The sequence below is a fragment of the Monodelphis domestica genome, chromosome 1 (assembly GCF_027887165.1).
Source record: "Monodelphis domestica isolate mMonDom1 chromosome 1, mMonDom1.pri, whole genome shotgun sequence".
NCBI classification, from domain to species: Eukaryota; Metazoa; Chordata; class Mammalia; order Didelphimorphia; family Didelphidae; genus Monodelphis; species Monodelphis domestica.
In genome coordinates, this window is record NC_077227.1 from 388,413,904 (window position 1) to 388,427,211 (window position 13,308).

Sequence of the window (13,308 nt, forward strand, 5' to 3'; positions counted from 1 at the left end):
CAATTGAGTCAAGGATTATGGGAACCTAGGGGACTTGTGAGTGGATCACAGATTCCAATTTATTGGGCACATATAGGCACAATATTTATACAGTTTCTACACACTTATGATCAAAGGAAAATTATATATCAAAAAGAGGGTAACATGTAAGAAACATACATTCTTCAGTGCCAACTAGAGTACACAACTGCATAAAGGAGTGCATATAATTCATCATTAGCAATCTTCAAAGCTTCTTTTGGTCTGTTATCACTGACATAAGAATTTCTTTAGAAGTACAAGGTACCAGGATATAGCTGATATGTAGAAGGCCATTTTGTCCGTGGGATAGAGCCCAAGGTCTGTGATTAGCTAGTCAGGGTATTCTGAGCCAATTAAGAAAGCCAGATGTTTTTAGATATTGATTTGTAGACCTGCAAGGTCAAGACCGATCCTTGCCAGGGTCTGAGGCAGATTCGAAAAGGTGTCTTTTCTGGCTGCTTTTGCCTCAATGAGCCTTAGAATATCTTTATGGCTTGTGCATTTCCTCAAAAATATCCTTGATAAATGATTATCTGGGCTCCACTTTAATACGTCAGTGATTCCTACTCCCTACCTCATGAGGCTATTCTATTAGATTGTTTGGCAGGTGTTAGAAAATCCTTCCTTATATTTAACTAAAGTCTATATAATATGAAATTTCAGAGTTGGAAGGGGCCTTGGAGGTCTTTTAATAGAACTCCCAAGTCTAATTCTAATATAATGAAAACAGTATCTTGGAATGGAAAGAGGACCCGAGCTTTATCTTGATTTTATCACCTACTGAGTTTGTAACCTTGAACATGTCACTCAATTTCATTTCTTTATTTTTCCCATTTCACCTCAATACTTAATTTTTTTATATCTTTATATCTTTGATGATGACTTCTATACCATGCCATTTCTCTACCAAATCATATTACCTAGGGACTAATTTTGTAAAAGTAATAATAGCTGACATTTATACACTTTAAGGTTTGCAAACACTTTATGTGCATCATCTCAGTTAACTGTCACCAGCATACGAGTTAAGTTTGTATTTCCAGGTGGTATCATCCCCATTTTATAGAGAAGGAAACTGACTCAGAATCACATAACTTGTAAGGATCAGAGGCATGATTTGAACTGTTTTCTCCTGACTACAAGTCTAGTGATCTTTACTATCATATCATGCTACTACTTCCTAAGACTGACAATCTGATCAGTTTTTCTTGCAATAATAGTACCAATAACAATAGTTCCTATTTATATTGTACTTTACAGTTTACAGCATGTTTTCTTCATTAAAGTGTAAAGTGAGGGAGGTATTTTCTAGATAAAGAAGTGGGCTTAAAAAACTGAGTTACCCGAGGCTAGTTTGCAGAGCTGTGATTCAAACAAAAGTTTCCTTATTCTTGAGCACAGTGATTTTTCTTTCTATTATATCACATATAATTCTTATATACTTAGCATAAATTCTTATTTATATGCTAAAGTTGTAATCTATATCTATTCAAAACTGCGTTTCAGCCTTCTTTGTTGCCCTCTTCCCCTTCAGTACTTTTCAAAGTGGAATGGGTTGCTTCTGGACTGTCCAGGTATTTCCTCATGTAAAGACCTTCAAGTGCCTGATAAATGAGGCATTTAATAAATGCACTCATTCACTGATGTGTTATGTTCCTAATAGAGTATAATATCTTGAGGACTTGTGAAAACATGCCTTACTTCTCTTTGAGTCTCTACCAGCACATAGTGACTGCCCTTTTTTTGTTTTAACCTGCAATTTCATTGGCATAGGGAACTCTCACTGAGGAAACTCCCTCTAGCAATGCAAATTGGCAACCATTTTTCAATTTACAACCTTGAAGAGCTGCCTGAGAAACTGAGACTAACATTAAATGACTTGCCAACCACTATGTGTCAGACTCAGGTTTAGAACCCAGGTTTTCCAGCTCCTTTCATCAGAAATGTCAAACTCACAGCCCACTAACAAAATCCCAAAGTGTGCCCAAATCAAATTTAAATGTAATTGGAAATATGAATTGAAAATCTGGCAACTTATGAAAGGAATTTTTAAAAATGTAATTGGAAAATATTTAACAAAATAAATACAATTCTTAGCATGGAGAATTTTAACTTATGGTTTCCTATGTCAACATGTGGTTTGGGGGCCAGTTTCTATTTGGCACCACTGTTTTTATACCATACTGCCTCTCCAGATGCTTATTATGTATAATATTAGTTTCGTTGAGTCACATCTGGAATGGTCTTTGGCAAAATTGTGTAGCAAATTGGTCCTCAATTCTCCCCCATTCCCTTTTTCCTAAGAATGAGAAGTTCAGAAGCAGTTCAGCAATAGAATAGATTGCCTTTGGAAGTCTCAGATTACCTCATAAAAGGCCTTGAGGCAGAAAATCGATGACTACACTTTGGGGATGTTTTAAAAGGGATTCTTGGTGAAGAACTAGTTAAAGGCAGATGGTCTTTACTATTTTTTTTCCAGTTCAAAAATTCTCTGTGATTCTTATATCATCTTCGGCATAAAATAATTTACCTAAGGTCATAGGGCAATTAAGTAAAAAAGGGAGAACTCAGGATTGGGCCTTCTGACTTCCAGTCCAGAGTCCCCACAAGCAGTTCTTTTAATGTGTATTCTGAAACCCTCCTCCAGTCATATCATTTGCTAAAATAACTACTTTTCTTCCATTTCAGGGACATCATCCAGTGGCTAGTTGGTGCTGTGACTAAGGGTGGGTTCCAGAAGGAAAACTATCAACAGATCTTTTCAGGAAGCCCCCAGGTCAAGAGTGGCAACCACCTACACCCACCTTTCCCTGGAAAGAGCAACATTCAATTGTAAGGAGAAGAAAGGCACTCTTTCCTGGGCTAGTGGGGAGGTATTGCTGAAACTATCTGCTTTCTCCCACACAAGGAGACTGATAAAAGATTTTTTTTAAACAAATCCTTTAAATTATTCAAGTCATCCCAGTGGTTGGTATAGTGGAAAGACTATTAAAGATGGAGTCAGAAAACCTGAATTCAAATTCCACATGTGCTACTTAATAGCTTTGTGACTTTGGGCAAGTTACTTTACCTCTCTAAGCCTCTGTCTACTCTATAAAACATAAGAGCTTAGACAAGGTAATGTTAACATTTTCCCCCCTCTCTAAATTCTATGATCTAAGTGGGGTTGTGGCTATACATATAATACCACATCTTAAGCTTCCCAAAGAGACTTTTAAAAAAATTAGTTCTTGTAAAAATTAAATTAGTCTCTAGTAATAGAAGTATTATATTTTATGAGGTTTATTAAAGATTATTAGAAATCAAGGATACAAAATAATAAACCATGATTAGCCCATTCACAGCTTATTTACTACATCTTGCAATGGCCAAGTAGAGCATAGAAGAGGAAGAAGTCCAGGTAGGTGTTACGCCAGTTTAAATACTAATTGTGATCTTGCCCAGGTGGGGACTCAGGTGAGATTATAGGGAATTCTGGGAAGTACCAAGGACTTCTGGGGATTGAAGCCTAGGGTTCAAATCTCCATTTTACATTCTATGATTAATAACCATTCATCCTTGAAGTGCCTGGTGCTACAACTACCAGCTCTTGAACAACAGTAGTATTAATCTATATTCCCATTACTCTTTAAAGTTTACTAAGTCCTTGCCTCATAGTAATCTTATCAGGTAGTCAGTGTCAGTATTATCTTCATTGTACAAATGAAGAAACAAGCCAAAATAGTTGCAGTGACTTGCCCAGGGTCACACAGCCAGGAAATGCAAGAACTAGGATCAAAACTTAGGTCTCCCAACTTCAAGTCTAGTGTTATTTGCACTCTACCACCACATGTACTTGGAGTTATATACTTCCCTATAATTAGCATTCTAACATTTTTTCTCCAAAAAGAATGAATCTCTCTGTCTCTGTCTCTGCCTGCCTGCCTTTCTCTGTCTGTCTGTCTGTCTGTCTGTCTGTCTCTGTCTCTCTCATACACACACACACAGAGTTTTATTTTTCACTCAGTCTTTTAGCTCTCAGGAGGTATGTACTATATTTGATAATTATTCCTCTAGAATCATTGCTCCTTAAGTCGAGTTCCTAATTCTTTTAAAGTTGTTTGTGTTTACCCCATTGCCATTGTATAAATTGTTCTCCTGGTTCTGTTTACTCTGTATCAGTTCATACAAGATTTCCAGGTTTATCTGAAACCATCACCATCATTTCTTACAATCCATTCTATCACATTTATATATTGTACCTTGTTTAGCCTCCTTTAATCTGCCCTCCATTTCCCCCTTCTACCATCTCCCTCCTGTTTCCCTACTGAACAAAATGTATTTCCTCAGTTCAGATGACAGAATCAATAGCCATTTTCACCCCTTCTTTCTCATTAGTATAGTTGTTCTGGAATGATGTTTGCCTTCATATCCCACAAAATAGGCAGATAACTTGATTCCTAGAAGTACTTATTTGCTGTTAGTCCTGGCATGGTTAGTCATTCAACACATTTATTAAGGTTCTTCTAATATGCAAAAGACATGCTAGGAAAATTACAAAAATTAGCTAAGACATGATCCCTGTCATCATGAAACTTGGTGTAGTTGAAAATGAAACATTAAGGGGGCAGCTGGGTGGCTCAGTGGATTGAGAGCCAGACCTAGAGATGGGAGGTTCTGGGTTCAAATCTGGCCTCAGACACTTCCCAGCTGTGTGACCCTGGGCAAGTCACTTAACCCCCACTGCCTAGATGTGACCACTCTTCTGCCTTGGAGCCAATACACAGTATTGACTCCAAGATGGAAGGTGAGGGTTTAAAAAAAAAATAAAGAAAATGAAACATTCAAACAAAGCTAGAGTATATATGATAGGTATATTAGTTGCAAAAGGAAATAAGCAAAAGGACATGAGAGAAAGCCTCTAGGAAAAAAATGGCATTTGAATGGGGTTTTAGAGGGATTCAGAGGAATTCATCAGAAGAAAAGAATTAAGGTCAAGGACATATCAAGAATAGGGGATTGTAATGAGCAGAAATAAAAGGCTGAAAGATACAGGGTGGTTAGTGTTGTTCTTTTAAGTTTTTCTTTTTCAGGGACAGACAATAAACCTGAAAATTTGAATATAATATTGAGTTCATAGAATTTAGAACTGGAAAGGGATTATTATGAGAGTGCTAGAAAATAGGATAGTAAAACTTATGGAGGGTCTTGAATAACAATAATGGCTCTCTCACTTGAGGTATACAAACACTTTACTCAATACAACCCACTGAGATAGTTTGTCCCAAAACTGTTTTCTTCATTTTACAGATGAAGAAACTGAGTCTCAGGCTCAGGTTGCTTCTTGCTTATACTCAAAAAGCCAGTAAGTGTTGGAATCACAATTTTAATCCATGTTTGTCTGAACTCTAGGTCCAGTGTTCTTTCTATTATACCATGCTATCTTTCTCTGTGAAGGAGGAACAAAAGAGTTTGAATTTTACTTGGGAAGAAGCAGGAAGACATTGAACATTTTTAAGCAGATATGACCAGATAATGAAGGAATTAGTCTGTGGTATATATTTTTTTAATGGATGGATAGGAAGTTGGGGGTTGGTTTGAGGAGAAAGTAGTGGTTGGAAGACTATTAGGAATTTCATGCAGTAGTTGAGGTAAGTAGTGATGAGGGCCCATACTAGGGTGGTAATGGAAGGAACAAGTGTGGAAGATGCTATGGATGTGTAATTAAAAGGACTTAGTGACTAATTGGATACCAACAGTGAGAAAGAGAGAGTCATTGTGGTATAATAGAAAGATGTGCTCTTAGAGAAAGATCTTTGTTTAATTCCTAGCTCTGACACTTACTAGCTATGGGGTGTTGTCTTATCTATGAAAGAGTTTTTAAAAATTCTTTATCTACATTCCAGGATTGTGGTGAGTAAAATATTTTGTAAACTTTAAATACAAATGTGAATTTTTATTTTCTCAAGGTTTTAAACCTGGAAGACTAGGTGAATGGTGATGCCACAGACAGGAATAGTGAAATCTGGAGGAGCAGATTTAGGAAAAAAGATGAATAAATTGGATAAGTTGAGTTTGAGACTTACTAGTAAACTTCAACCTGTGGCTTTGCCCTACCCCACCCCACCCCTGGCTGATATCTCCTAATTGCCCTATCCTTTGAACCCAGGGTAATTTTACATCTTCAGAAGATGCTGTCTCTGGCTGTTGAGGTTGACAGGACCCCAACCTGCAGCTCAAATAAGATTGCAGAGATGATGTTCAGATTCGTGCTAAATATTCCTGAAAGGAGCCAGAGGTGAGGATTTTTTTAAAAAATAATTCTGGAACCACACTTTTCTTGGGTTGATTTCCTTTACCTAATCTACTGTAGAAAGGAAAAAGGTACCAAACAGTATTAAAATGAACATTTCTGTCATGTTTTAAATTTTATAAGAGCCGTATATGATGGATAACAAGTATTATTCTCATTTTATAGATGTGTAAACAGAGGCTCAAGAAAGGAAAGTAATTTGTCCAGGGTCACATAAAAGTTAGATCTCTAACTGTAGGTCCAGCATTCTTTTAACTCCACCGTGCCACTTCTGGCCCATTCTTCCAATAGAGAGAATTAGGAGGGACCCATTTCCCATTCAAAATGTCTTCATGAAGCTCACAGTTTAATGGTGCAGACATGCAAACAACCATGTACAAACATGAATACAGAAAGGATGAAAATTCAACAGAAGGAAAGCACAGAATTTAGAGGGTTTGAGAAAGACTTCCTATAGAAAGTGGTATTTTAGCTAGGACTTGAAGAAAGCCAGGAGGCAGAGATGAAGAGGGAGAGCATTCCAGGCATAGGGAACAATTTATGAAAATTTAAGAGTCAGAAGATGGAATGTCTAGTTTGAGAAATGGCAAAGACCCAGAGTCACTGGGGTATAGGGAGAAAGAGGCTGGGAGAATTGTGAAGGGCATTGCATGCCAAATAGAAGTTTATATTTGATCCTGGAGATGAAAGGAAGTCACTGAAATTCATTGAGAGGGGGATTTACATAGACCTGGGCTTCAGGAAGATCACCTTTACAGATGGACTGGAGTGGCAATAGACTTATGACAGGCAGAATAGCCAGCAGGCTACTGTAGTAGCCTAGGCAGGAGACAATGAGACCTGCACCAGGATGGTGACAATGTCAGAAGAGAGATATTATTAAGGTAACATCAACCAATTTTGCCAGCAGATTAGATATGAGGGATAAGGTTTCAAGCCTGAAGGATGGTGGGAGAATAAGGAAGTTTAGAGGAGAAAGAAAAGTCCGGGTTCCTTCAATGGTTCTCACAAGACATATTCCCTAGGCCTTTTACCACTTGCTTAGCTATTTTTTGACATATTCCATGTTGTTAGTTTATTTCCTAAAAGTGGTTCCTCAGAACCAACATAGTTCTCCAAATGCTGTAAAACCAGGGTAGAGGATACAGTGCTGTCATCTTTCTTATTGGCCATTGTCACCCATCTCACCACTCTGATATGTCAAAACTAAAGCAAGACTTTTTCATTGGCTGACATTGGTCTCACTTTGTTTCATTATTTAAGTGTGATCTATGCTGAAAGCCTTATATTTTGGCGTTTGGCAAATGAAGATGAACAATGACCCAGTCCCTGCACTCCCAGAGCTTTTGAGATCAAGAATGAAGCTGCCTAGTAGCTTAGGGGGTAGAGAACAAAGTTTACCCTGTTTTCAAGCAGTCCTTGACTTAGTTTCATCTTTGCTAATTGAGTCTTTTCAGATCTGATCTTCCCTTATCTCACCCCTTTTTCTTTTCTCTTTTTCCTATTTTCTCTATATCCCTCTGTGCAGGGAAGTCTTCTTTACAACCATGGAGAGCCATCTCTTGCGCTGCAAAGTACTAGAGGTTCTGTTCCTCCACAGCTGTGAAAAGCCTACTTCCCTCCCACTGTCTCTCGCCCAGACCCTTCATTTCCTCAACCATTCAACATCATTGCTCAAGAATCAGGTACCTCTGCCTGATCACTGCTCAAGAATCAGTGATCTCTCTGCCTTTTTATTTTAAATTTTTTACCAATTACATGTAATAACAGATTTCCATAAAGGTTTTCCTAAGTTATATGAACAGACTTATCTCCCTTTCTTCTCTTACCTTTCCTGGTGCTGGCAGGTTATACATGTATCATCATGTATATCGTATTTCCATATTATTTATTTTTGTAAGTGAATAATTTTATAAAAACAAAACCCCAAAACATATACCCAAATAAACAAGTGATAAATCATATGCTTTCATCTGCATTTCTACTCCAAAAGTTCTTTCTCTAAAGGTGGATAGCATTCTTTGTCATAAATCCCTCAGAACTGTCCTAGATCCATGATGGTAAACCTATGGCATGAATGCTAAAGATAGCACACAGAGACCGCTCATTGGCCACACAAAGGCCCTTGGCTTAACTGGCTAAGAACCTGATCTCACCCCTGAACAGAGGGAATGGGGCATTCTAGCCTCCCTCCCTCCACCATCTCAAGAGCTGAGTGCAGACAATCTGCCCACCTCCAAAGCAGCCCCAGTAGCCCTGCCCCCAAACAAAGGGGTGGGTGGAACACTGAATGCATGGGGAGGAGGGGCAAACAGTTGAGGATGGGGCATGGCAGGCAACGGGGGTTGGCATGGGCATGTAGTCTAGGGGAGTAGGAATGGCATGGCATGGGGTCCCCAAAAGGTTCACCATCACTGTCCTAGATCATTGCATTGCTGATAGCTCAGTCTATCACATTTGATCACCCCACAATACTGCAGTTATTGTGTATAATGTTCTCCTGGTTCTGCTTATTTCATTCTGCATCAGTTCATGTAGGTCTTTCCAGCTCTTTCTGAAATCATCCTGTTCATCATTTCTTACAGCATAATGGTGTTCCATCATTGTCATATGCCACAATTTGTTCATCAATTCCCCAGTTGAGGGACATCCCTTTAGTTTCCAGTTCTTTGTCACCACAAAAAGTACAGCTATAAATGTTTTTGTATGAATAGGTCCTTTCCTATTTTTAAAAATTCTTTGGGATACACTTCTAGTAGTGGGCTAGAATGCCCCACTATCTTTGGGATACAGAATCAAAAGGTATTCATTATTTTATAGCCCTTTGGACATGGGTTCCAAATTGCCCTCCAGAATGGTCGGATAAGTTCACAACTCCACCAGCAATGCATTAGTGTCCCAATTTTGTCACGTCCCCTCTGACATTTATCACTTTCTTTTACTATCATATTGGCCAATCTGGTAGGTGTGTGGTGGTACCTCAGAGTTGCATTTCTTGAATCAAAAGGATCCCTCTGACTCCGCCCAGTTATTACCTGGACACTGGATGAGTTTATTGCCTATGATAACATGAAATAGCAGTACTAAAAGCAGCCTGAGGTCAGCAGATTTAACTTTTGCCTGATACACTACAACATTCTGATTGTTATCTATTGATGAGGGTCTCAAAGTATTAGGCAACTCTTAATAGTTAAAGTTTTCCTTCCTGTTGAGTCAAAATCTGTTTTCCTATAACTTTCAGCCATTGGTCCTAGTTCTGTACTATGGAGCCAATCAAGCCAAAGGTAATTCTTTTTTTTTTTTAAACTTAAAACCCTTTCCATGTCTTAAGTATTGATTCCAAGGCAAAAGAGTCAAAGGACTAGGTAATTGGGGCCCGAGGTCACACAGCTAGAATATCTGAGGCCACATTTGAACCCAGGAGCTCCATCTCCAGGCCTGGCTCTCAATCCACTTATCCCTAATTCTTCTAACATATGATAACTCTTCTCTAGTTTCCCATCTACCCTCAACCCATTCCCCTATCTTAAGTAACTTTCAAAGCGCTTTGAAAGATGAAGCACTGAATGATCATAAAGGATTTATGTAATTAATGGCTCTTAATTATTTCTTTCAGGCTGATAAAAGCAATTGGCAGAGTTGGGATGAACTGGTTGAACAGCTGCAATTTCTCTTATCTAGTTATCAGCATGTGTTGACAGGTAAGCAGCCCAATTTGTACATTGGAGGAGAGCCTAGGGCCTGCAGAAGGGAAAATCTGAGTTTAAATGTGACCTGAGACACTTAATAGATCTTAGAGAACATCTAATCTTTTTCTTCCCTCTTTCTTACCCCTTATTTTACAGATAAGGAAACTAAGACCAACTGGGACTTGGCCTTCAAAACCTTTCCTTCAAATCATGTTTTTGTTATCCCCCAAACTTTGACTCCTCTTTACCTAAATTCAGATGCTTTAGCCTTTGCTTTCAAAGACCCTCACAAGTTTGAGCAGATCCTAACTTTCAACTTGTCCCTTCTCCCCAATGTGACTCCTCTACTACATCAAAGCTGACTTCCATGTTAAGAATTGGGTAGAACAAAGCATTTAACAGACTTGGACTTTAAAATTTATTAGCTGTGTGACATTGAGGGTGTCACTTTTACCTCTCTGAGCCTTAGTTTCCTTAGGTAAAATGAAGATAACTTAGGAGAACAATCACAGGACTGTTATAAGTACCTTACAAACTTTGTCACACTAGTGAATCTACTTAAGCTTCATTTCTCTCCAAACCAATAAGTGCTTAAATTAACAAATTTATAACAAATATTTAATTTGTTGAAAGAATGCAGGGGCACGTAGGGTGGCATAGTGGACTGAGCCAGGCTTATAGCCGGGAGGTCCTGGGTTCAAATGTGGCTCCAGATACTTCTTAGGTGTGTGACCCTGGACAAGTCAGTTAACCCCAATTGCCCAAAGAATGAGTCTGCCCACATTTTCCCCACCTGGTAACGTCAAATTCTATCATTCAAGTCCCATTGCTCTCTCAATGTCTTTTCTTAACACATTAGCCCATCTTCTTGTAATTCCTAGTCTTTATAGGCTAAATTGAGTTATTGTCTCAGACAGCTCATCCCTCATCTATTTGAAATGTTTGTCTTATTTCCCCAACTAGTTTGAAGCCAACAGATATGTGGTAAGAGGGAAATAATTTCTTAACTTGGATGAAACAAATAGGTATGATATAGTTATATTAGGAATGACACTGGAGTTAGCGCCAAACACCAGTGTCAGCAGTTACTGGTGTCTTAACAGTGAGCTCAGACAAGCACCAGGGAAAGAACTATACTATAACTTGTGAATTGTAATTAAATGAAATGGATAGGTTTCAGCTACAAGTAGGAAGTGAGGTTTCATGGGTCTTTAGTGTGCAAGCAAAGTATCTTTAATGCCATTTCCACTGATATATCAGTTTCTGAAGTTGAACCATTGGACAATGCCAAAGATTTGACTTTTCCTCCCTGGTTCTATGTTGCAGTTGTGTTTGCAGCATCTGAAAAAGTAGTTACTAACTCATACTTAATGTTGGCTCAGAGGTTTGAAAAGTTGGTGGAAGATCCTACCCAGTCCCAGGGCTATTGGAGTTACCTTTGTATAGATTGCAAATGGAAGGATTCCCAAATGCTTGTTTATAGAAAATACGGTGCTGCTATCATTGAACCCTCCCATTTCACAGGGAAGAAAGTTTGAGATACTTGCCCTTAGGCATACAGCTACACCCTTATCTTCTTAGAATCAATACCATGTACTGGTTCCAAGGCACAAGGGCAGTAAGGGCTAGGCAATGGGGGTTATGACTTGTCCAGGGTCACAAAGCTAGAGGACCTCCCATCTCTAGGCCTGGCTTGCAATCCAGAACCACTCGGCTGCCCCTACTCTTATCTTCTGATTATAGGTCCAGTGTTCTTTTATCTTTGACCCAAGCAAGGTATGCAAAGAGCAAGAATGAGTCTGGGCCAAAGTTTTGACACTCATTCTCTCCCTCCCCAATTTGGCTTTGGTGCTTTATGGTATTCGGCACACCATTATTGAATTAATTTGAGGGAAATTACATTGTTTATAAAAGTTGGTGCCAGCAAGCTATTACAAATGTCTTGTAAACTCTGAACCCAGTAATACACATATGCTAAAATTTTTTTCCCTTATTTAGAAAAGGAATACAGAGGGAGGCAAAAGACCTTGGGGAAAGGTCTTAAGTGTCAGTCTAAGGCATTTAAATATTTAGGTAATAGGGACCCATAGAATATGTAAGGGGGAAACAACCAACCTTTTTGCTAATAGTGTCCTTACCTTCCAGACATATCTTGATTTGAATGTCCAGTAGACACTTAATAGGTGGCTTAATGATAAGAGAGCCAATGGATAGAGATGGGCGATCTTGGGTTCAAATGTGGCCTCAGACACTTCCTAGCTATGTGACCCTGGGCAAGTCACTTCACCCAAATTCCCTAGCCCTTACCACTCTTCTGCCCTAGGAATGATACTAGAATCAATTCTAATACAGAAAGTATGGGTTAAAAAAAAACCCTAAACATGTCTAAAATGAAACTAATCTTCCTTCCCTCTCCCCCTTCTAGTATTATAGAAAGCAGTATCATCCTCCCAGTCTCTCAGGCTCACCACCAAGAAGTCATCCTGAGTTCTTCCACACTCTTCACACCCTTGTCCCCTAACACCCATATCCATCCAAAGAGTCTGTTGCCTAGGCTTGTTTCCACCTTTGCAACATCTCTTGTCCCTTCTTTTTGATGCCTTTCTTAATTCTGGCCCTCATGCTTGGAGTATTCCAATAGCCCATTGATGAGTCTGCCTGCCTGGTCTTTCCCCTTTCCAGCCCATCCTCCAGTCACTAAAGTGATTATCTAAAGCACATGTCTAACCGTGTGACACCCCATCCCACTCAATAAATTGCTTTGGCTCCTTTCCACCTCCAGGATCAAATACATCATCTGGCATTCAAAGCCATTTATAACTTACCTCTTCCTACCTTCACAATCTTTGTACTCTTTGATCCAGTGACACTATTGCTGGGGATTTTCTCGGGCTGTCCCCCATGCCCAGAATCTTCTCTTCCCACATCCACTCTTTCCCAGGCTTCCTTCAAGTCTCAACTAAAATCTCATCTTTTGCAGGAAGCCTTTCCCAACCTCTTAATTCTGGTACCTCACGAGGTCAGGGGCTGTCTTTTATCACATTTTGTATCTCTAATATTTAGCACAGTACACATTAAGTCCTTAGTGAATATTTCCTTAAGGCAGAGAACAAAGTATTTGCCCTAGACTACCTGAGAAGTTATACTTTTATTATAATGTTCACCTACACAGTGCTAGGTACAGAAGTGCATGGTGTGAATGACCCTGCACTATGCCCTTATGAAATCCCAGTGATACAGATGCTTTCAAGAGAAGACAGATGGAAGTTTTGGTGAGAACTTCTACATTCTTCTTAATTTCTGGTG

At 39.0% G+C, this 13,308-nt stretch overlaps 1 protein-coding gene across 3 annotated transcripts in view; it reads left to right on the forward strand.

Annotated features, from left to right (window-relative positions):
- The window catches only part of SIMC1 (SUMO interacting motifs containing 1), a 31,005-nt gene that overhangs the window by 16,051 nt on the left and 1,646 nt on the right, over window positions 1-13,308 (forward strand). For 2 of the 3 annotated variants that reach the window (XM_007474103.3, XM_007474104.3), the window contains exons 6-9: window positions 2,710-2,853; window positions 6,170-6,298; window positions 7,842-7,998; window positions 9,930-10,014. In XM_007474103.3, the coding sequence (XP_007474165.1) occupies window positions 2,710-2,853; window positions 6,170-6,298; window positions 7,842-7,998; window positions 9,930-10,014 (515 nt within the window). The remainder of the gene's footprint in view (window positions 1-2,709; window positions 2,854-6,169; window positions 6,299-7,841; window positions 7,999-9,929; window positions 10,015-13,308) is intronic. The other variant, XM_007474105.3, reaches the window with a different exon arrangement.